A 24,607-nucleotide genomic window follows, 5' to 3' on the forward strand; every position below is an offset into this window, starting at 1 on the left:
AAAGAACCAACAATAATTCGAGGAAAATCTTAGGGCGGGTGATTTCCTGAGTGGCTTCAGTTGCTACGAGCTAATGTTTTCGAAACTTCTTCAAAATGTTGGCAATTAATTGTTCTGAACCGCTTGCTTCTGTCGACAAGATGAGACTACGCGCACCTGCTGTAATGAAGACGAATCGTTTTTCGCAATTTAAACGAGAATATAAAACTTGACAGCAAAATGAAATTTCCTACATGAAAAATATCTCATCAAACGGCCACGGTCTTCGTCGAAGCGCCGGATTTATACTCTTCCCAGAAAACCGAGAAACACAAAACCACAAATCAGAGTAAAGATAGATATATTTTGATTTTTCGCTGATTAAAATGACTAAACTTTCTAACGACAATATCAGACGACTTTTACCAATGATATACAGTTACAGCTGATAATAATTCCTAGTCGGAAAATTCGACTATGTTTTCAACGTCAGATAGAAAAAAAACAGCAGTATTTTAGAAGTTGATTGCATTTACGTAGAAACAATATTCATCGACTAAAAGGTCAAGTGCCCACTAATTCCTACTTTTTGAGATTTACCTTCCGAATGATACTTTAGTATATAAATAACGACTCTATTCAGAGGGCACTTGACCTTTAAATCAGATTCACATACAAAAAAAATTATCATCAATTGACATAACTTTCAACTGACTGGCAAAATGACTTTTAGATAGATAATCCTTAAGATGATTGATATAAAATTCATTTTGGAGTCAAATATTTTAATTCTTTTGATTGCAAATTTTCTGATGTGTTGCTTACATAACTGCCTACTTTACAACGATAGCCCAGAGCACTATAGCAGACAGACAGATGAGTTCTCGGCTTTCGTTTTATCTTAAAACGTCAAAGTATAAATTTCAAATACAGTATACCTCGCCTAACTTGGACAAGCTGGCACTGGCAAAATTGGTCTAACGAGATACGGATATGAAAATACAGCCAACCCCCGATACACCGCCCACATCGGTGCAGAATGATTTTGGCAGTATAGAGGGTATGGCGGTATAACGGGGGCGTTTTACTATGTATTTGTATTGAGATTTACATTGAGAAAACCTGGCAGTAGGCGGGGTGATAGTAAATGGGAGGCAGTATATCAGTGTTTGACTGTATGTTACGTAGTCAGAAAAATTATTTCGTTTTTGTTCGAGTTGATCATGTCAGGTTAAGGCGAGCTTTACTGTATCGTCAATTGTGAGATCGTTTATCAATGTAAGACTAGTTTAACTAATTGAAAAACTGGCATATGGATACATCAATTCAAGTATGAAAACACTGAACAATTGGTTATGGCTGGAGGCATTAAAATGTAAGAATAACAATCATTTTGATTTAATACAAATATAAGCATTCTTAACACACGACAAAAATACAACTAGACCTAGACTGAACACAAAACTTTAAAAAAACATATGTACAAGAAAACACGTGTCAAACTAAAAACGTTTGACACAATACCGGGTACATGTATAACAAACATGATAAAATAACTGAATAAGTCAAAAATAAATTGAAACCTGGTTTCTCATTTCTGGCCACCTATCTACCCTGTACATTACTTTTTTTAAATCATGATCAAGCTACAAAAACACCCAGCAAGAACTGATTACAAACTGCAATGCAGTTTACAAAGTTGACCCAGCTGATTACGAGAACCAAGGTATCATTTTTAGCCTTATATTCGTGGAATGGCAAAAAGAGCTTCTAAAACTGTGTAAAGGCGAAGTTTTGCGAAGATATGTACTATTAATTAACACGAACTAGACTAGTAGCAAAATGAACGACAAAATATTCGTGACGTTTATCACCGTATTAAATGTTAAATCAAAGATATGTTTTAAAACACAATCGTTAAACGCAACCAGAAAAAAATCACCCTTGTTGCGTGGTTAAAATTCTTCATGCATCACCTTCCCCTTATAACGCTTGCTCTCTGGCGGATGCTTCATTTGTTCGTTCAGATCTTTATTCAATTCGCGCCCGCGTTTCAGAATTTTCGACGGCAATTTCTGCATGACGACGCGCACCTGTTGCTCGGGCGAAATACGATCGAAATTCGGCGGCAGTCGGTCGCGCGGTAAGTTTCCAGCTTTGAAAATTTCTTCGAGTACGACCTTGAAATTGTTGACGTTCATGAACTGACTCGACACGGCAACTGTTTCTTCTACGTTGAACGCCTGAAATAGAAATCATTCCAAATTTTACACGATCCAATAAAAGAGAGAACATTTAATATTCCAGCAAAAGTCAACTAAATCTACAGGAAGCATGTAGATTTAATTTCATTTTAAATTGAGAATATACATAGTGAGTTTCAAACTTATATAATGAAAAAGTATTGTGTAAATGAGGCCAACATTTTAAAATGAATTCTTAAGAAACAAACTAATACATCGTAACTAGCTAGGTAACTATCATAACTTTATGATGACATTCTGTAACAATCTTTAAAATAGTTTAACGCTATCTTTTCACTGAAATCTGATGATGACGACGATGATGCAGAAAATATACCTGATGGTACCAGCCGGTTGGAATGAACAGCAATTCTCCGGGAAGTTGGTCGAATTCGATTGCCTTTGCTTTCTTGAACTTGCGATACTTATTAGGGTCAATAAAACCGAATGCATCAATCGGGCTGAAAATAGGAGACGATAAATGAATACAACACAACTGTCAAAACTACAGACATCACTTAACTTAAATCTTGGGTTGAAAATCCATTATAGCAAAAACATAGTGCCACTATGCCTGAAGAGGCCGGGAAATGTATCTCCCAATAAACGCGTTTGCAACAATGAATATATTTACACAATAGAAAATGATATTTGTACTGTTTTTACCATCAAGGATTATCACTAAACTTTATTCAAACACATTTACTGACTTAACTTCCCAAACATGCCTTTTAAATTTCACAGTTCAATAATACCAACATTCTTTTACACAGAATTGCTGCATTCAGAATGCTGATGCATTAATTATATTGCTGAATTCGTGAATCTACCCGCAAGTGGTGTACACTAGTACATACCTGTTGTATTTGTAACAGTCCAGAGGAAAATTAGACTTGCGCCCTTCTACTGGATAGAGGTATTCATCCTGTCCAGGTGGATATAACTGAAATAATACCAGCACACTGAGACATTTAATTTCACGGTAAACAAACGCAATTCATTTCACTTTTAAAATTGTTTACGCTAACGGCTAATCGTTCAGAGAGCGAGTAGTACTCAATTTTCGTCTCCGTGGTGGAAAGAGGCAATGGAGGTAAGTGTCTTGCATAGGGACACAATTGTACTTCAAACCTACATCATCCACAATTGTATGCAGTGATCACGCAGAGATGTTTGGCTCGGGTTAAACTAGCCTGGATTTGACTGGAGTCAAATTTGGCCCGTGCTCGATTTGAAAGCACGTTTACACGTCAATTGCGCCCTCATTTGAATATAAACTGTGGCAAGTAACCACACAATAATATGATAGTACATACTAAAATTTGGCACTGACGTAGTTTGACATTTCTGGTCAGGCTCAATTTGGCCTGTGTGAAACAAGCAGGGACACATTTTGAGTGTGAACGATTGGTTCAGGCCAGATTTCACCCAAGTCAAAAACGCTTGTGTGATTGTGGATAACTGTAGGGTCTCATCTGTGCCTTCAGGTAGAACATGTACATGGAACAAACGAAGGGCGGAGCCTTATAGAATGGATAGACTAACCTTCCAGCGCTTGCGTCCCTTGAATACAGCGTTTGTGCCGGTCCAATTATAAGGGTCAATATGCAGTGATGACCTGGAGAAGGCAGTTCCCCACAGTAGCATCGCGTTCCAGGGACGGATATCTTTAGGAAACAACTCGAAATAGTCGTCCAACATATAAATCTACAAGTAGAAACGAACTATTGAAAATCTTAAAATCAACATTTTCAGACATGAATGATTATTATTTTTTATTGATTTGATTGATAGCACTGAGTTAAGTTGAATAAGTCTACGACTTTTCTTATATTCATGAAAGATTCTTTAATCTTAAATTAATCAGGGTGACCACTTCTATTTGAATTGTTTTTCCCCTGACATTCCCTGACATGTAAATTGTTTTCTCTGATTCTGCTAAGAATCCAATCAATTAACACAGTCAAATACATAAGACGTAGGCAGAAAATGTTTGATTTAACATGTGATCTAGCAATCTCAACAAATTTCCCCGACTTTCCCTGATTTCTACCTTAATTCTTACAAAAATTCCCTGACTTTTTTGAAATAAAGAAAATTCCCTGACTTTTCCCTGATTTCCTGGTGAGTGGCCACCCTGTTAATTATTTCATGTTGATTCTGATGATAATTAACTGATTGAAAATATGAAAATCGTTGACTCACAATTTGTCCCATATCGTTGTATAATTCTCTTCGATTCGGCAAAAACAATTCATCTTCGATATACGTCCACGAGCTATTTCTGCCCTCTCCGGAATGTTGCAAGAACAATTTCATCGGCATCGCTAAACTCTCCGCTTTATCTAAATCACCCTTTAATTGAAAAGTACACAAACAAATGATATTTACCCAAAGAAAATGATACACAATCAATTCATAATGCAGTGGAATAAAATATCGGATTCCACTCAGAATATAACTGTGAGAATTGTTATGAACAAATTTGATGGTTCCAATGAGAAATTTCATTTCTCTGAAGGTATATAAAAGTAAACCTACCGCTACTGCTTTGACAGCAATTCTCTCATCTCCATAATTATCCAAAAAGAACTTTTTATTCCATCGTTTAAATGCTTGCCATTTTGGCATGACATCTGTGACTATTACTGGCCTAAATTATTTAGAAAATGGAGTTATTAAGCACATTAGTATGATAGTATTAATTGAATTGCTGGGCTGCATTTTATATAATAATACAAATAATCTATTTTCTTTTATAGCGCACTCCTACAAATTGTAAACAGTAAGCTTTACAACGGTATCAAATGAATATGAGCTGATAAAAAAATAATTAACAACACTTGGAGAATAAATTATAAGCTAAAATCTACAGACTAAGACATAATTGCATAATATTCTAAGATAAATTGCAGTTATAAATTTTCATAAAAAAATAAGTTTTAAAATTCTTCTTAAAACTGCTGAACTTTGTCTAATACTTAAGGGCAGCCCAGTCACCTGTCATTGCATGCTTTGAGACTGGTTTAACTTTTTTCTTTTTAGAGTGATAACAAAAATACCGCTAAAAGCACAATTGAATCAGATTTTTAAAGTTCTAAATTGCCAATTCGACTTAAATATTTCAATACCATTTTCCATCATAAACATCGTTGAATTCTCGTAGAGATAATTTCTGTCGTTTATCGATGCCGTCCACGTTGTAAAGATATGTATATTTTCTCATATTCTCTTCGCGTGTTTTCAAAACTTCGTTGAAATCAAACACGTACGGCTCGTATGTGAAGTTGTTTCCATAGTTTTCGATTTTGTCAGCGGCAACCTGATATAAAGAATTTACAGTTAGTTTATTTTGCTCAACAAAATTACATTGCGTAGAGCACAGAAAAAATTAAACAGTATCAATACTACATAAACATGTGTACGATAAACATGAATCTCAATTATGAGATAGATGAAAGATGATATGAAAGTGGGCATGTGCCCTTCAAATCATAATGTCTGCGATGTCTAAATCTTAAATAATTGTCTATTGAATACTAGACCTATACTAACAATTGAGGGAAATGCTTTTGAAGATTTTTCCTCAGCTGATAGTGAAAGTGAGGGGCAACATTTCTACATTTTTGGCCGCCCATTACGAAGACAGATGTCACGGAAAAGCGCTCTTAAACTAACGAAAATCTTTGCTTTTTCATAAGGCCTTTTTATGAACCAGCAAAATCGAAATAGATTAGCTATTTAGATTATATAGCCGATTAGTGTCAATTAGCATAACCTGGTATGTTGGTTGATAAAAACGCCAGGTAGAAATTATTCAATTATGGCCTACTCAGCAGCGACTTCTACCGAGAACACCATATCGGTTGGATTAGATAATCGGCATACTTGCTCGCCGAGCGAGTATGCTGAGTATGCTCATTGATTATGATAACCAATGTTCATAAAAATGACGGATTATGACATAATCCATGCTCATAAAAACGTTTTGCATACTCGAATATACTAATCGAGTGTTCATAAAAAGGCCTATAGAATACCAAATTTCTACCTTAATCAAGATTGATATCGGTGGAATCAGGAAAAATCCGATAACCGCTACGATCAGAATAATCCAAGCTTTCACGTATCGCTCTTTGCGAATCGCGCGAAGTTCTTCTTTTTCGGCCTCAGTTCGTTTGCGCTTTCGACCATTTGCGGGCATCTTGTTGGCAGCGTCGCTGGTGCCATCCCCGGCGCTGTTACCCGCCGATTGGTTTAATTTTCGACGTTTTTGTAATTCACGCTGGCGTATTCGTTCGTCACGATTTTGTTTCTTGATCTTTTGCATGATTTTGAAAACCTAGGAAATGATGAATAAGTCATGAATTTTTCAATGCAGCCAAAAACACAAATAATGGATATTTACATCAGATAAGAAGTATTACGATTAATCAAATAAATTGACCAAGATGAAACCTGTTCATTATAAATAATATGTTAGTTTTGTTGATTGGTTATTTTGGTTTGAAAACTAATTTACCTGGGAGAAAAGAAAAGGCAACATTTTGATGGAGTGCACCAATTCCAACAACTTGAGATTCTACTAGGTTACTGGTTAGTTCAGGCGGGTTAGTTCATTCAAACAACTGATGCAAAAATGCAGTCATGCCTTGTTGGCTTTTTGTTCACTGAAAATTAGGGCATTTATCAAATTACGAATCTACCAACCTGAATAAGAATGAAACATCTATCAAAATCAAAATGAGATAGGCCTATTGAATAATTTTGAAGCAGATGTAGATGGGCCGAAAAGGCTTTCTAAAGTCGATATGATCCATCAATAGATGATGATGATGAAAGGGATTTTGGTCTCGGAATTTTGTCACCTATACTCTAGAACAACTTTGTGACATTTGTCAGTCAACAAAAAAGCAAAGCTTCTTGATTGAATTTGAATTGATCTGATTGATTGATGATGATTTCATAGTTAACTCTAAATTTTTACTTCAAATCTAAATCTTAAGATGATTTGAGATATCAACCAAAGACTACATCAAACGAATCATTATGTTTACCGGGTGTGAAAGTTGGGTCTTCTTAATGAGAGGTTTAAATCGTAATTAAAAGTAATTTTTGGTAATTTTTCAAACGATGACGGGCGCAGCCATGTTGAAACTTGTTGTCAATCCGGGCATTTTCAATTTTTGTAATTAATTTACTACCAATTTTTGATTCTACATGCCAAGTTAATTTTTCCGTTTTACAATTTTCTCCTACTTTCAACTTAAAATAGTCAAGGCAAATTCGAATTGCGTTGACGTGACGTCATATGGGTAATACCGGGCGCCGCCATCTTGTTATCAATCTTGGAAATTTTTCTCTAATAAATTCACCATACAATTTTGATTATCGATAATTTTTTTCCTTTCATACAATTTTCCGCCTCATCCCGAATTAAAATTGTTTACGCGCCTGTGACGTCATGGGTAATACAGGGCGCCGCCATCTTGAATTTTGTTTTCAATCCGGGTGTTTTCGCGACACCCGTGACGTCACGACGAGTACCAGCTATAACCCAGCCATATTGTGCGGAAAGGAAATCTTCGTGTTTCACAAGCAGTCGTAAAATCGTTTATTCACCGGTAATTCAGCGTCTGATAGATCGGCGTTAACCGCCGCTAAAATGATGAAACTGCGAGGATCTGCGATAGCCGTCAGCCTGCGAGCGTTACCGCTGTCAACCGCTTGAAATTACGGCCTGAACTGGTGGCATGCCTGGTCACGCTCTCCGCCGAGTCGATATCTCGCAGGGTCCCTTGTCTTCCGCGTTAGCTAGGCCTAAATTACGATTACATGCATTCGTGACAACCTTCTTATTTACATTAGTCTAACAATTAGAATACATTCCGATAAGAAACTGTCTTTAAAATTGGTCTGTGGAGTCGTTTTTTTGTTCAAAATTGTTTAATTTGCTCTGTTCGATTAACTGATAAAAAGGCCTAATGACAATTCAATGAAATAATGTGTTCCATCAAAATTTCCCTTATGGATAGGACTTGTTTGTTTAAACATCAGTTTATGGGATATCAACATTTTGGGATGCCCTTCACTTAGCTGTCGCATCTATCCAGTTTACATTCTGCGTTGAGCTAGAGGGCAGGCTCTTGGGGTCCAGTTAGTTTCGCAAAAAGGAGAAATCATATTTTATCTATTACACACAACTGTGCAGAAAGAAGGCCTTTTGGTCTATAAGTAGGTCGTCTCAACATAATACTAGATGTAGCTAGGTTCAGTATACATTCATTGTCTGTAATGATGAGCTAAAGTTTTTAGTTCAGTATATCATGCTTGAATCTGAATCAATTTCAAGGTAAACTGAATTAATGAGGAAACAAAATTGATATAACAATGACAGTGAATCCTTTTTTTGAAATCTGGCCCTGATGAGTCTGGAGTCGGGTTGGGCGTCAGTTGGATGCCACAGCAATTTACTTTATAGTTCAATTATTTTCAGTTCATATTTCTTTACAGATATCTATCACATAGTATATAGAAAGATGGCAGAAACTTTGAAATTTGGTCCTGAATGGTGAGTACTAAAAAGAAACGAGCTGATCTATAGTTTTACAATACCAAAATTCATCAGCCAATTATAAAATTTCTTATGCGTTTATTATTCCAGGCTTCGTGCGCTGTCCGATGGGAACAGTGTCACCTCGCCCCCTCCGTCACCTGCGGGCGTGCCCAAGTATAAACTGGCAGAGTACCGCTACGGTAGAGAGGAAATGTTGGCGTTGCTCAACCCTGAAAATCACAAGAAAGTTCCCGAATCGCTTCGGAATTTTCCGACTATCGTCGTCGAACTGGTTCCCGAACCGATGGCGTATATTCCGCTGACAGAAGAAGAACAGGTAAATACGAAGTTCCATTATTCCATCAAGCATTGGCCCATTTAGTTCCAGTTAGAATTTTCTTTTCTTTGAAAAAGTTAGGGAATCATCAGAGAATTTGTAACAAAAAGCTAAGAATCTGGGAAAAATTGTTGAGACGGCTAGATCGCATGTAAAATCAAACAGTTTCCATCTATGTCTTACATATTTTACTGTGATAGTCGATTGGGTTCTTAGCAGAGCGAGTCAGGGAAATCAACGTGCATGTCAGGGAATAGTCAGGGGAAAAGCGAATCAAATAGAAGTGGTCGCCCGATCAAAATCTCGTCGGAAAATGTTTCAATCAACGTGTTTGCTTTCATCGGCATTTTTTAGAACCCGAGTTGAGCGTTTTAGAACCCCCTGGAACCCGCTATCGGCCGCTGTTCAGCTCTTTGAATTTTTTCTAGGATAAAACTTATTTCCGAAATTTACTTTCGTTTTCAGAGAATGATGACACAGTCGGTAAATAGTGCTGCAGTTTTACGTATAATGGGTAGAGGAGCTCCACCGACCCGCGGAGGCGGTCGCGGTGCACCGGTTGAGAGGGGGCGAGGACGAGGTACCTACATCGAAACCCTCGAACAGGATCCTAGAAATTAACGTTCTGAAAAAATCGTTCATAATATTCTAATGTTCATTTGATAGCTCGTGGACGTGGAATGGAAGGTGGTTTTTACGGGCGCGGAACGTCTTTGGATGAGGTCGGCGATGGCTCGTCGTTCAGCCGAGGTCGAACGTTCATGAGAAGTGAAAGTTGGGAGGAAGGGTGAGTGGAGAATACTGTAGCGTGTTTCTGATTGATTTCATCCATAGACATTTGTGAATAGTTAAAACTAATTCCAGTCTTGATGATTTGACACATTGACACTTTAAGTATCAAACTTTAAATTGATATTGTGAGTTTCTCTCAATGAGCCCAGTCACTGTCTCTGTGAATAGTTTTCTGCCGATCGATTGTTTTTGTAATGATTCCGAATGCGGATAAATTTCAGACGCGAGAAGAGATTTCCAGAACGTACGTTTCCACCGGGTCGCGGCGGAAACACCGATGACGATCTCGTATCGCCGCGACGAACCGAGTTCTCGCGGTCGACGTCCGTACAGGATAACTGGAGAGATAAGAGCAGCGATAAAGACGTCGCGAAATCCGTCGAGAAAGATCCGGACGACGAGGGCGGCGACTGGAGACGTGCCGGTCCATCGCGATCGCATGACAAATGGGGTGAGTAGAATGGAACCTTGTCTATTCGTGTTTCTACCAATTCTGGAATACTCCTATGGCACGTACGTTTCGACCAGCTGGAGTCGGATGATTGTGAAAATGTGGATGACTTCAAAAAAATTCTGAAAAATCATGAAAATTAGTGAAAATTCTATCAAGTGTCTTGACAAAATATTTTTACCCTCTATACTGTGGAGCTCAGGATTTATCCACAAGTTGTATTAGAAATTCAGCGGCCACCAGTTCATATACTGCGGTCTGTTGCCAGGGTTTGTTTTGGCGCGAGTTTCGGCGGTAGGCAATCAAACCCTGGCAAGCGATGGTGCCCCTGGACCAGAATTCGCTACCTATTCCGAAATAGCAAAATCTGTGAGAACCTGATAGAAATGGCTGGCAGAGAGTTAGTAATCGCTAAACAGCAACATATCTTATCGAAACCTGCTTTAGTTTAAGTGCCATGGAATTGGTTTCGTCATTATTGCATTCTTATTCTCATTTGTAATCGTTGTAGGTAATCACGGCGGTAGTAGTTGGCGGGAACAAAGAGGACGCGGCGGTGAGGGTTCGTATCATCGAGGTTACAGCGAGGACACCGGTCGAGGTAGTTACTCGCGACACGGTAGAAACAGTAATTCCTGGGAAGAGGAAGGTGCGTATGTTTTACTTTTATCGCGACGGATCTCGTTCGTCTCTATCGCATTGGATTAAAACGCGTGTGCGTATTTTTCAGACATGCCTGACTGGGCAATGCCTGATGCCGATGATGAAGATATCGGTACGTTCGATTCCAGCGGTGCTTTTATGTCGAAAAAGGTTTGTAGTCGTTGATTCGGATCGTTCTAAACGCAGATGAAAGCAGGGTGGCCACTAATCTGGAAAAGTCAGGGAATCGGAAAAATCTAGAAAGAAAATCAAGGAAACTGAGGGAATCTACAAATTTGACCAAAAACCTGGAAATCTCGGGGGAATTTTGATAATGCTATTGACCATGTGTTTCTTAATCGATACGTGATTCAGTGTAAAATGAAAGAATTGCAACGTACATAGAAAGTTCTCCGATTCATTTGGGGAATTTTGTGTAATCACATGGAAAGATGAGGGAAAACGCGGAAGAAGGCCACACTGAAATACCATCGGCGAGTAAATCCTGGAGGCCGTACACGTAAAGTCTGTTTCCTTCTGATTGTAGGACGCAAAAGCGATCGCCCTCGAAGAGCAGAAGAACGGGGACGAGGATCACGATAGGGGGGAAAATAAATCTAATGGTGCTATTAATAAATCTAGTAAGGTAAGTTTTCATCTGACCCTTGTGCGAAACACACTCAGGATATTTTTTTTAAACCAAATTAGGCGGTTAGCGAATACGAAATTATTGTTAAGGATGAAAATTGTTTACTCGAAATTTGGAATTTTTCTCCTTTGAAACTCCTTGAAAACTCTTGTGTTGCCGGGAATGACTGATCTGAACGGACCCTGTCCTTGAGAACTAAACATTTTTTGCATTCTTCGATTGTAGAGTCCGAGTGAAAAGCCTTCGGACGTCAAGGCTGCGAAGCCTTTATCTAAGGATAAAAACAGTCGTAATAAATCGGCGTCGACTACGGACTCGTCGGAGAAAAAACCTGTCGACGACAAGCAGCATAAGACTGTCGATAATGACAAAGATCCGGCGTCTGTGGATTCGTCGTCAAATAACAATAATAAAACCACTGCTTCGACGTCGAAGAAATCGGGCAAAACGAAACGCGACTCGACGAAAACGACGTCGGACGTTGACGCGACCACGTCCAACAATAAATCCGCGACTAACGCTCAACAAAAACAACTACAATCCGGTCGCGGTGATCAGCAGACGGCGGCGTCTCAAAAACAGGCGAATAATAACGAAAACAACGCGGTTAAAACAACGGTGAAAGAATCGAAGGACGTGAAGGATCCGTCGAGGCAGACGCAGTCGGAAAATCTTAATCGGGAAGAAGTGGCTCCTCGTCAGTCGTCTCCACAGCAGCAGCAGCAGCAGCCGAGCGCAAAACCTACAACGGATTCAATCGATTTACGGAAGAAAGTCGAACCGGAGGAGCCCGCGTTTGATCATCTAGAGGCGGCAGCTGAAAGTCTTTTGGACACATTTACTGCTGATGTGAGTTGGTGCTTTGATTTTTTCCATGGAATTGTTGTACAGTAGACTCTCCGCACTCGGGACCAGTGATTTTCGAGTTATGCAATAATTTGAGCAATTGAATTCAATTCACATTCTGTTGCAATGTTATTGTTGCAAGATTATTGTTTGAGTTAAGAGTCTATTGTATGTATTAATAACAATATGTCTGTAATAGTCTCAAACTTTAACAGACAGGGGCTGCAGTTGCTCAAAAGTTGATTAAAGATTACCAGCAGATAAATACCATAGTAACAATGAACTGTCACTATGTCGAGTAACTCTAACCAACTTTTGAGCAACTGGTCCCAGATGAACAATACAATTCAGTTCTATGATTGACTGATTGAGTCTGGTTTTACATTTAGTCTAATGTCTATTTATTAATTGATGAGACCTGTTTTTCTGGGATATTTTGCTTACTTTTTGGGGTACATACCTCATTTATGTCTTAACAGAATGCCAAAAATCGCGGACAACAACTGAATATCCGATATATTTCCAGTTCTGTACCAATTAGATGGATTGGCAAAAAGACTCCTTAAGTCCAATTGAATGAGAGAGAAAATCCTCCATTTTGTCAAATTTCTTGGATTTGAACATTGTTACCATGCCTACGCCACCCTGATTTAGTTGTTGAGACCCCACAAGAAAAATAACTTCATTTCGTAGGCATGGTGACAATGTAAAAATTCAAGAAATTTCACAAAATGGAGGATTTTCTCTCTCATTCAATTGGACTTAAGGAGTCTTTTTGCCAATGCATCTAATTGGTACAGAACTGGAAATATATCGGATATTCAGTTGTTGTCCACGATTTTTGGCATTCTGTTAAGACATAAATGAGGTATGTATCCCAAAAAGTAAGCAAAATATCCCAGAAAAACAGGTCTCATCCATTAATAAATAGACATTAGTCCACAATTCACCCTAAAATTTAAAACGAATTTTTTTAAAACTAGGAGGAGAAAAATGACGGAGCATTACCGTGGGATCACATCAATGCTAAAAAATGGTTTTACAGGGACCCTCAAGGTGAAGTGCAAGGTAAGTTGTTTTTACTCGTTTATAACTGAACTGAATCATCTTATACAAAATGTTAGTGAAGTTGTTTATCATTGAGCGATGATATTTTCAGGGCCGTTCAGTAACACTGAGATGGCTGAATGGTTCAGTGCTGGATACTTCACGATGAATTTACTAGTCAAGCGTGGCTGTGATGTCCAATTCCGACCACTTGGTGAGTTTGATTTGCGATTAACGATTTCAGATGTATTTGATTATTATAACTTTCATACTTCGATGGAATTTTTCCGAAAACATTTCATTTATTGCGCATTCATGTTTCGTATTACAGGTGAAATTATCAAGCAGTGGGGACGAGTTCCATTCCTTCCAGAACCAACCAACCCTCCGAATGTAAGCATTCTGGTTGTCACTATTTCAGACTCAGTTATTGTATATTTGATACAGTGTCCCTACAAATTATTTAGAAATTTTAGCACGTAGTTGTACAGTAAACTACATCTACATTGGGACATTTGGAACCAGGATCTTTTTTACCCAATTAGGCGGTTTTCGAATTAGAATCCGAGTTTAGTAGTGTAAATGATGAGAATTTGCTTACAAAACCACCAATCTGTTTCCAGTCTGCCCCATCACCAACAATTCCAGTGACGTCATCAGATGCATCAAATAAATCAATGATGGCAGCTGCAGCTGCCGCTCAACAAGCCGCTCAGCAGCAGCAACTATTAGCCCAGTTGAGTCAGCTACCGGAAGCTCTACGACCTTACTATCAACAGCTGTTAATGGAACAAGCACTCCAACAGCAGAATTACATCAGGTTAGTATTTCAAAGTAGGAAGTATAGAAAAATATCTGCAAAGCAGCGATAACAGGTTTTTGTACAGCTGCTTCATGAATATTCGCAATGACAGCAATTATTGAAAATTGTTTAGTTTGGCTCAAGGAATACTGCCATATTTATGACCATTTGTCGTTTCATTTCCTTATTGGAGTGCTAAACTGTCATCTATATTTCTTATCTTCATATATAGTTTACATCCAAGTATCAAATTAGTATCAACATTTACTCTCAGATAGATTGATAGAGATAGAAACTAATGTAGGGCCTTGTAAAGAGCCTTGAGGAACCCCACTGAATACATCAGCCGGAGAGGACATAGCCGTCCTTTCCCTAATGACGAATTACATCAGAATTAGATAGCTGAGTTCAATCATCGCTGTATCTCAGGTTTCTATTATTTTTGTAGACAAATGCAGCTCATACAACAACAGCCCGGTACGCCAGCGGAAAAAATGGCCGCCGCCGCCTCTCAACAACAACAACAGCTGATGCTGCAGATGATGATGAAACAGAAGCTTGATCAGTTACTGCAGCAACCACAACAACCGGTGTCCCAGTCTCCACAGCAACCATCGCCCGTTTCACAAATACCGCATCAACCATCTCAACAACAGCCGCCGCAATCTCAACAACAACAGCCTGTCTCATCTGCTGCTGGGTGAGTAAACTATTCAGTCAATCAATCATGGCTGAAATGTAGTAAATGGGTTGCGAGCATTTTCAAATTCTGTATTTTTTTTTTTTGAAGGCCGACGACAGTTTCAAACAGTCAGCAACCAGCAAACGATCTCTTACAGTCATTCTGGAACGCCACTTCGACTTCAGGTATGTTTAAGGGGTTTCAATTCAGTAACGGTAAAATTGTGCAACAATTTGTTTGTGATGTTCGAAAGTTTTATCGTTTGGTTTAGGAATGTGGGCCGGAGCGACGCCCGGTGGGCCTGGTGGAAGTATTTGGGACCTCGATCCGAGTAAGGTAAAAACGTTGAAGGAAGTCGAACGCCTGCAACGAGAAAAAGTCGAAAAGGTATGAATCGAAAGTGGTGAACTGAAACTGCTGATTTCACGGGAATGAACGTTTCTATTTCATTTTGTTTTCAGTCTTCTGACGAGGCGGCTCGTAGGCAACAGATTGAACTAGAAATGAAGGTAAGCAAAAATAGATTAGATAACAGGGAATTATTATATCGTTTGATTTTATCTAGACATGATTTCTCAATATTTTCTATAACATGAGGCACACATTGCGGGTAATTCGAGCCAGTCTCTATAATGTTATGTCGTTTGACTCTGGAAAAACTGGAAAACTCAGGGAATCAGAAAAATCGTATAAATAATCAGGGAATTTGACAGTTTTTTGCTAAAAAGAAAAAACTAAGGAACTTAGCAGATATTGTTATTGATCACGCATTTCTAAATTAATGAGATTTATGAAAAATGAATTATTTGTAACATTTCAAACCAAGAAATTTCTCGGATTTTCTGTGAAAACATGGAAAACTTGGGGGAGAATTTAGGGAATTTGTTACCGGTAAGTGGCAGAAAGTGGTCACCCTGTTAAAGTGTGTGCGCGATACTTTTATAGCAAAGACAACAACAGCAACACGAAGAAGAATTACGACGTAAACGCGAGGAAGAAGAGAAACAACGCGAAAAAATGAAACGTCTCGAAGAAGAGCGTCTGCTGCAACAGCAACAACGCCAACTTCAACAACAACAACAGGAGGAAGAAGCTCGACGAAAACAACTGGAGGAAGAAGAACGCAGACGTCAGGAAGAGGAGAAAATTCAACGAGAACTCGAACGGCAAAGAGAACACGATCGACAGCGCGAACACGATCGACAACGCGAGATACAACGTCAGAAACAGATCGAAATGGAAAAACGCGAACTCGCAAAACAACAAGAGATCGGTGCGTGTTTAGTTAGTGCAGGGTCCTTACGACTCGTAAATTCCTTAAAAACTTCTTGAAGTGCTTGAAACTCTTTTGATTTGAGCGAAATGCCCAAAACTCCTTTAATTTTGAGAAATAGGGAGTAAGAAATGTTCGTAGTTGTAATGAAAACAGCCTAAATCTGTACAGTTGGGAGCAGGATTTTTTTACCCAATTAGGCAGTAACCAAATTAGAAATCGGTTTCATTGGTGTAGAGGATCAAAATTTGCTTACAAATCCACTGAATTGATGGTTTATTGAGGTACACATACTGATTTAGGAGTTGAGATGTTGTCGATTATGTTTCAACTCTGATTTCGTTTCAGAACGCCAGAAAGAGATCGAGCAACAGAAAGCTGAAATGGAACTTCAACGTCAAGAGGAAATTCGTCGGCGACAGGTACGTACATCGTGGAATCTCGGCATGAAATGTATCGAGTTCTTCGCTTGATCTTTGCGTCCTACGCAATCACTGATTGGCTGAATGGTTCTGCGTGATCGTAGGTGATTTTTCTGAATGCGCGGATTCGATGACTGCTTAACATCAGGAACCTCATTAAAACGAACTCATTGATATAATTGATGAAAAATTTCACATTAGAAATACCAGCAGCGTAGTGATTTCGGTGTTCGGTGTAATGAGGTTCTTCAGTTTGTTCGATATACTGATCTTTCCGCTTCAACTGCTTAATGAGTTCAACTTGGATGTTATTTATCTCGGAATCCCAGTTCCATTCTTGCGAGCGAGCTCATTTTCAACTAGACGGTAATGGTGTCAAAATTCATTTCAATTTCATTTCATTCCGGAGCCAAATTCAACTTACGACACGACTATAGAACTGAATCCAAAACCGATGATTCGTAGTAAAGGAATCACGTGTAGATATTCAAGAAACGATTGTCTTGTTCATATCATTTAGCTATTCTTTTGTAACCATAATCATGACACGGATATCTGTGATGTATTATTGCATGTATGCACAAAACCTAAACATTGAAGTTCGGGGGATGGTGGGCTGGGGTCGAACAGTAACTATCTTTGATCTTGAACAAAAATCGATGGAGGAACAGATGAATTGATATCGACGACGATCTGCACTTATTGATTTTCATGCTGTCGTGCACACGTATGAAGTAAAACAAGTGCGCATTTTAAATTTTAGGAAATGCAACGTCAACAAGAAGTGATGAGACGCCAACAGCAACAGCAACAACAGTTATCCAGAATCCAAGTATGGACATATTTTTGCTGTTTAAGGCGGGGTGGACCGGGAGGAGTGTTTAGGGTTAAGTTAGGATCGATTCTCCTGGATATTCATGGGATAGATAGAAAAAAGTTTTTTTTGGGTTGAAGAGGGAAGACGGGTTTAGCTTTTAAACTTAGTAGTGTGGAATTTATTGGGTTGACAGTGAGTTGGGATGGACCGGGCTGAACTTTGAATGGAATTTTCCTGGTTAGTCGGCTGGCCAATATTTAAATTTTCCTGGTTAGTCGGCTAGCCATTGCGGTCTCTTCCTAAAATACAGGGCCTGGTTTTATAAACTGGTATTACTTTAAACCCGGGGCTAACTCAATTTAAAATGAATTAATTTAGCCCCCGGGTTTAAGTTAATACCAGTCTATAAAACCGGCCCCAGTTCTTTAGCGTAGATTTCTTAGTTGATGTCAGTATACATATGCCGCATCTATCCTATGAATCAAAAACAAATTATACATAGCTTGATCTCCGTTAAAATTCAGTCGAGTTCCACTTGTAAACGTCAGTTTTATTCAGCTATCTATGAGTTGGGCTCGCACTGGTATATTAGCTACTATATACGAATTCTATCGTCTTGTGTGTTTAGAATGATATGAATAAACGGCTGCATCGGATCATTTTTCAGCGTATCTATGTCGGCAGTTTTCGTAACAACAGGAATAACAATAACGGCGTGGGTTTTATTACGTATTTGTTGGCTGTCAGAATTCGTTTGAATCTTCGTTGTTGAATATTCCTTCGTTCGTTTTTTATTCGCTTTAAAAAAACAAACAAACAAAAACTAACACATGTTTCGAGATGTTTGTATCGACTGCCTCTATGTACATACGACTAAAATGTTAATCCACGACAAAATCGATCAAAGCTGATCCATCAAATATTTCTGAATAATTTAAATGTCGTTATATAGAGAATCCCATACTGGTATAACAAGAAAGATGGATTTCGGAAATATTCCTTTAAGCTTATAATTTATTGATTCGACGTTTTGACTACAACTTAATAGTCTATCTACAGTTTCCTAAACATTCCGGAAAATGACTATTAGGTTATTGTCGAACACTTCAAATCAATAAATTATTAGCTTTTAAGATACTTTTCAGACTTCATCTTTCTCGTTATATCAGTGTGGGATTCTCCATATATCGTCACAACACGGACGTTCTGTTTCATCGATGGTTTGAATATCGTCGTTGACCTGCCCGGTGTAAACGTTGGAATTGTATTGAGCGTGTATTTGCAGCTTCCATCTAGTGCGCAGTGGGCGAATCAGATACCGACCAGTACGTCGTCAGTGTCGTCGTCGTTAGCTCAAATACAGGCAGCAGAGGAAAAAGAACGTCTCGAACGAGAGGAGGTACGAAAATGGAATTTGACTATTAATTTTGCAAAAAAAAAAGCCTGGCAAACTCGGGGAATTTGGATGTGTTATTTTTCTTCATCGATACTTGGTTCATGAAAAATGAATAAATTTTAACACAAATTAAACGCAAAAACTCCTGTTATGACAATGAGAATTCAGGGAATTTGTAAATTGTCGGAAAGTGGCTGCCCGGGATAAGCATCAAGATTAGATTAGTTTTTATCGTGTCAGTTGTTTATGATGACACGAAAAGTCAAAATCTTCAATAATATATATTAAGAATTGGCTGAGAAATGTTATCTGCACTTACTGCACATACTCATTTGATTACATATGACCTTATGAAAGAAACTCATCAAAGATCCATGTGCGTGTTTTTATACCAATCTTGTTTATTGCAGCGGAATCGTATTGAAATGCAGCAGCGACAACAGGTGCATGCGATACAACAACAGATCCATCAGCAGCAGCAGCAACAGCCAAAAACATGGGGACCTGCATCACCAGTGGCTGCTAGGTATGTACTAACAAGACGCCTTGTTGAATGATTACGAGCTATGTAGGTAGATTTGTTAGTTTTCAATTTATCCCAACGTCTTGTTAATTCTGATAATACCGTAATTACGGTCTTCAAAAATTCTTTGGAAAAACTTTGTACCAGAGGTACAACCAGTAGTCTTGAGTGTTGTTGATTGATTGTTTTGATAGTAACAATGGTGCTAAGTCATTAATGGAAATACAGCAAGAACAGGCGAAACAGTTAGAAAAAGAACGAGGCCGACAAATGAAACAACAACAAACTAGGGTAATTAATATATACTAACAGTTCGTTCATTTTGATAGTTTAGTCATGAACAAATATGAGATTTGATTCAAAACATTTAAACATAGGTGGATGTGGACTTCAACGAATTGAATCTTATTTTCCATTGCAGGCAGCTATGTCACTGGCATCTGTTACGGCTTGGGGCAGTTCTGCCAACTCGGCCACCTGGGCGCAAGAAGGTGCTTGGGGTAATGCCGCCAAATCTCAGAACTTAGGTTTCTGGGACGATGCCGTGAACACCGTCAACAAGAAAAACTCGAACAAGATGTCCGGGGCCGGGTATGTCTTCTGCCCAATTAGAGGGAATATCTCTAAATTTTTGGATTGACAGGATTTTAATCGGTTGATTTCAATTTATTTTTCATTGCGCAGTGACTTCCCATCATTGGGAAAATCTAACACTAACACGAGCAATGCAGTGAACTCGAACCAGCAGAGCAATAAAAAGTCTAAAGCTTCTCAGAAAGAAGAGGTATGTACCGGGTTCATGTATTTACATATTCCAACACTATATAGGCCACTGACTTGGAAAACCAGAAAAACTCGAGGAATCAGAAAATCTAAAAAGATCCCGCATAAACTCGGGGAATTTAACTAATTTTGCAAAACCGTATAAACTCGGAGAATTCAGATATTTTATGAAAAATCAATAAATTGTAACATTCTAAACCAAGAAATCCCTTGGGATTTACTCGGGGAATTTTGTGTTGTATCATAAAAAAATGCGGGAATTTGAAGATTGGTGGAAAATGGCGCCACCCTGATGAGTAAACGCTTATATATTGTTCTAGGAGGCTGTGCAGAAACTTTTTAAAGCGTCGACTCAGAAACCTAAAGACGAATTTCATCAGTGGTGTGAAAATATGCTTCTCAGCATGCAGACATCCGTCGATGGTAAGACAATAGTTATTTAATATTTAGATGTGAAATTTAATCGAAATTTCCAGTTCACCATCGCGCTGTAACCTAACTTTCATCTCAATAAGTTGAATACCCACTATACAGATTTTAAAGATTAAAAACAAATTAATTTCTCAAGAATTGCAATCAAAATATATACATGACGTTTCGAACTCATCATAGGTGTGAGGATGATTAGTATCTGTTCTCCCCCGTCAGAATGTGGCCATTCTACCAACGGCTTTCATCTCATTTCAGTCCCGACGTTTATTGCGTTCTTGATGGAAGTCGATTCCCCGTACGAGGTGCACGACTACGTGCGTTCGTACCTCGGCGAGACGAAGGAGGCGAACAACTTCGCGAAGCAGTTCCTCGAACGACGCAGTAAACATCGCAACCACGCCAAAGTGTCGAAGGAGGTAATGTGGACATCACCTCGCTTCTATTATACTTGAGGTGAATCACATTTGCGTTACCGTAGTAAGGGCTCGTTCGTATATCATGCGTCGATATGATCCCTATGAGCTATGTCCAGACTATGGTAAAAAAAAACGAGTACAAGCGGGGTTTGATTCGTTTTATATCACTCGCCTCTTTTACTCGACGTTATATTCGATAACGCACGAAACCGGGAGAGGCTCGGGATGAATATTTGTGTTGAGAAATTATAGGTAATATCGCAGGTAACTGGTATGATATCTATCGAATGGCTTTCGTGCACGGGTTCGGTATTTCTTTCTCGACTGTATCACAGAGCTGCCAACTGTTCCTGATTTGCGGTATTCGTTACCATTTTATAACGAGAAATACTGATTTGATTTGTTTGATGCATACAGAAATATGAAAGACGTTACCGAGGGTCTTATTTTTGATTACTGATTAATTTTAACATTTTCTTTCATATTTCAATTTGTTGATCTGATAGCATTTCTCAGAGGTTGGCAGCCCTGTTATTAGTTTATTTGTTTGCATTTACAATTTTCTGACGATATCGTAGAATTGATGTCACAATATCACGCTCTAACTGTTTTCTGTTTCAGGATGCTATGTGGGGTCCGGCCCCGGCCATTACTCCTCGCGAGTTACGCAATAACGACAACGATGCCAAGTCGAAAGCGGCGGCAATGGCCGCCGCAAACGCCGCGGCCATCGCTGCCGGTAAGAAGAAAAAGAAGATGCAGAAAGTCGACAAAAGTTTCCTGGGGTTCACGGTGCACGCGGCACCCGATCGCGTAAACGTTGGTGAAATCGAAACCACCGAGTAAAAAGGCAAAGTTCTTCTTCTTCGCTGCCGTTCAAAATCTATTTCTGATAATCATAATTATTATCATTATTATTATTAACCTGCATTTGGTTTGTTTTAAATGAGTTTTTATCGAACGTTTAAACCGAAATTATCAATTGATGCGAATTATTGTAATATGATGCGTTTTTTTCCTCTTCTCTCTCGCGGGGTACCGGTTCGTAAATTCGTAAACGAAAATTGTACAAAGAAATTATCGATTATTAACGTTGGTTGCCGTGGTCGCGGACGATCCAATGATGAACAGTGTCTCGTTATGTGCTCGGGTGTGTATGTTTAAACGGAGTGTGTCCGCATTTCATGGTCATTTGTTACTTGTTAATCCATTTCATCGTAAATCGTCAATCGAGTCTGCGATTCAGAGCGATAAGTGCATTGTATAGCCGTACATAATTAGACTCACAAAGAGTCTATGCATTTCTCTGGCTTTTTGGTTCTTATGCGAATATAAATGCATTCGTATCTGGACTAGATCGGTTGGCGTCATCACTGAGTGAGTGTGTGCGTGTGTGCATTCAATAAAGATTTTCAGTTATGTTCTGTGTACAGCAAAGTAAACTTCTGCGACTGGTCGTTCAATCTCGGACACTTTTCCATCAGAAACAAAAGCCTCCAAAGTTTTTAGCTTTGTGTCGTTATTATGCTCTTCAAGCGTTCTAAATTTTCAACGTCATCAGTTCAAATTAAGACCATGCACGGATATATTATCTTTAATAACGGTTGGCGCGTCTGCTGTGTTTGCCATGTGCTGAAAACGGGGCGGATTAGTCGATAATTTGTCTCGGAACATGTAATATATAGAATGTATATTTTGTTAAGCTGATATATGACGCTCCTCCTCCGTTTGATTAAGCGCAGTCATTTTTTTCTCCTCTCCACTTCATAGCAATTCTGACGAATTGAAAATGCGCGAACGTGTGGATGAAACGACGATTGCGACCTTTTTTTATCGGTCTTCGTCTGAAGCGCCTGACTGTGTTCTCGAATGTGTGAAATATATTTGATTGTTTTAAAAGCGCATAGGATGATTGCGACCTCGATGACGGAGGTCTTCTCCTGTGCGAATACTTACAAACGTTGAAATGATTGCGACTATTTCGAGGTCTTCATTTCACTAACGATGTACATATTAATCAATAGCTCTCACTACTACTAACTCCGCCGGTGTTCGGCGTATTTCCGGATTTTTTCTGAAGCGATTGCGACCCCTTCGGGTCTTCGCGCATCAGTCGTCGAATCCGAAGTTATTACCGAAGTTCCGAGGCGATTGCGACTTCGGGCGATTGTCCGAGGTCTTCGTCTCTTCGTGGCGTAAAGCTTTTCTCACGCCGCGACGCCATCTATCGCGAAAGATCTATAACTCCGAACGATTGCGATTTCGTTGCCATCGAAATCTTCGCTTGGTACGCGAGAAAAAACTTCCTCGCGGAAAAGAAGTGTGCGTACTTATATTGTAAATTTGGAAGTCTGTTATGTGGCGATTGTGTGTTGGAAGTTATGCATTCTCAGCCTACGCAGGGTACTCGTGAATTACACGACCAATACGACCCCCATTTCTACTGAAGTGGCTTAGATATGATACACTTGGAATTGAATTTGTTGATTTTCGAATGTTAACATTCATAGATTCAAATTTTATCCCACAACATGGAATTGGGCTTTGGTCACTTAGTTATTGCTCATTTCATACATGTGTATTAACATTTCCTCCACATTTCAAGATGAATATTTGCTATCAATCACTTTGGACTTCAGATTAGAATGATTACTATAGTTATATCATAGTCGAGTTATTTTTTTGCCAAACTTGGTCATAACAAACTTTCTAGCCCCAGAATATTTTGGCAGAAGTTTTCATTTATTTCTTGAACGTATATTGGGTATGTCTTAATTTCCTCGTAATGTTATCGAGTTCTAATCAAAATTTTAAGATCGAAACAAGTTAAGTGTTCATTGTCTGGCTTGTTGACTTTTCGCGTTGAGGACCACTTCGTAACCCTTTCGGTGTTGATTAATTGATACCCAAAAGTGCTGGAGATTTTGAATTTAAAAGAATTCCACCCATGTTGATTAACGGGCATGCCATCTACACCGCGGCTCTGTGTATCATTAGTTACTAATGCTTCACTATGTTTGACAGGTGTTGCCATTTTTCAATGGAGATTAAGCTAATTACTTGAAACATCAGTACACCGCGATGCTGTGTACTAGCAAAATCCATCACTGATTTGTACGTCGCACTGTAAGGGTTACGATCGAGTAGACTAATCGGAAATGAACTATGTTCAGTTCTGGGACCGAGTTCTGGAAATTGCTTGGGATTGTGAAACAAACTGCTCAATCCCATTCAGTGCTGCAGGTCTCTTGAATTGTGGTAGGCTTCCGAACTGCGATGGCTGTTAATGTAATTATTACAGATCTGTTTGATACGTATGATTGATAATAATGAAGAATTGTTGACCTATTTACTTCAGTTTTAAGAGGTTCTTTTTTTACAAAAATCTGAATAAATCGGAAAATAATGAATATTTGAAAGCTGTTCCATAGAATTTCATCAGAACAGTTCGAAAATGTAATGAAGCTGTGTACAAAAAAGTGAAATGTATAAAATAAAGATAAATTGATTTAACATTGA

At 38.8% G+C, this 24,607-nt stretch overlaps 2 protein-coding genes across 4 annotated transcripts; one reads left to right on the plus strand and one right to left on the minus strand.

Annotated features, from left to right (window-relative positions):
• Positions 1-359: 359 nt before the first annotated feature.
• Positions 360-7,325, minus strand: LOC141908341 (bifunctional arginine demethylase and lysyl-hydroxylase JMJD6-like). The gene is made up of 10 exons (XM_074798351.1): positions 7,280-7,325; positions 6,933-6,951; positions 6,274-6,564; positions 5,354-5,544; positions 4,764-4,875; positions 4,428-4,577; positions 3,768-3,929; positions 3,080-3,165; positions 2,560-2,683; positions 360-2,222 (listed from the first exon to the last, which is right to left on the minus strand). The coding sequence occupies exons 3-10, from the start codon at positions 6,550-6,552 to the stop codon at positions 1,935-1,937; spliced, it is 1,392 nt and encodes a 463-aa protein (XP_074654452.1). The 5' UTR covers positions 6,553-6,564; positions 6,933-6,951; positions 7,280-7,325; the 3' UTR covers positions 360-1,934.
• A 462-nt stretch (positions 7,326-7,787) lies between these two features.
• On the plus strand, positions 7,788-24,581 carry LOC141908068 (GRB10-interacting GYF protein 2-like). 3 transcript variants are annotated; one of them, XM_074797871.1, is made up of 29 exons: positions 7,788-7,846; positions 8,736-8,793; positions 8,887-9,115; positions 9,581-9,695; positions 9,782-9,902; positions 10,129-10,358; positions 10,870-11,007; positions 11,089-11,171; positions 11,548-11,646; positions 11,875-12,498; positions 13,479-13,563; positions 13,655-13,756; positions 13,874-13,935; positions 14,166-14,362; positions 14,793-15,044; positions 15,135-15,211; positions 15,298-15,413; positions 15,488-15,535; positions 15,972-16,299; positions 16,648-16,721; positions 17,485-17,553; positions 18,824-18,937; positions 19,345-19,460; positions 19,652-19,748; positions 19,879-20,048; positions 20,142-20,241; positions 20,561-20,663; positions 20,928-21,088; positions 21,710-24,581. In XM_074797871.1, exons 2-29 carry the CDS (start codon positions 8,762-8,764, stop codon positions 21,932-21,934), a joined length of 4,167 nt encoding a protein of 1,388 aa, XP_074653972.1. In that variant the 5' UTR covers positions 7,788-7,846; positions 8,736-8,761; the 3' UTR covers positions 21,935-24,581. The 3 variants fall into 3 exon arrangements, with proteins under 3 accessions (XP_074653972.1, XP_074653974.1, XP_074653973.1); XM_074797873.1 differs by having other exon boundaries at positions 20,928-21,125; positions 21,710-21,810; XM_074797872.1 differs by lacking the exon at positions 17,485-17,553.
• The last annotated feature ends 26 nt before the right edge of the window (positions 24,582-24,607 follow it).

Source organism: Tubulanus polymorphus, chromosome 7 (assembly GCF_964204645.1).
Source record: "Tubulanus polymorphus chromosome 7, tnTubPoly1.2, whole genome shotgun sequence".
NCBI classification, from domain to species: domain Eukaryota; kingdom Metazoa; phylum Nemertea; class Palaeonemertea; order Tubulaniformes; family Tubulanidae; genus Tubulanus; species Tubulanus polymorphus.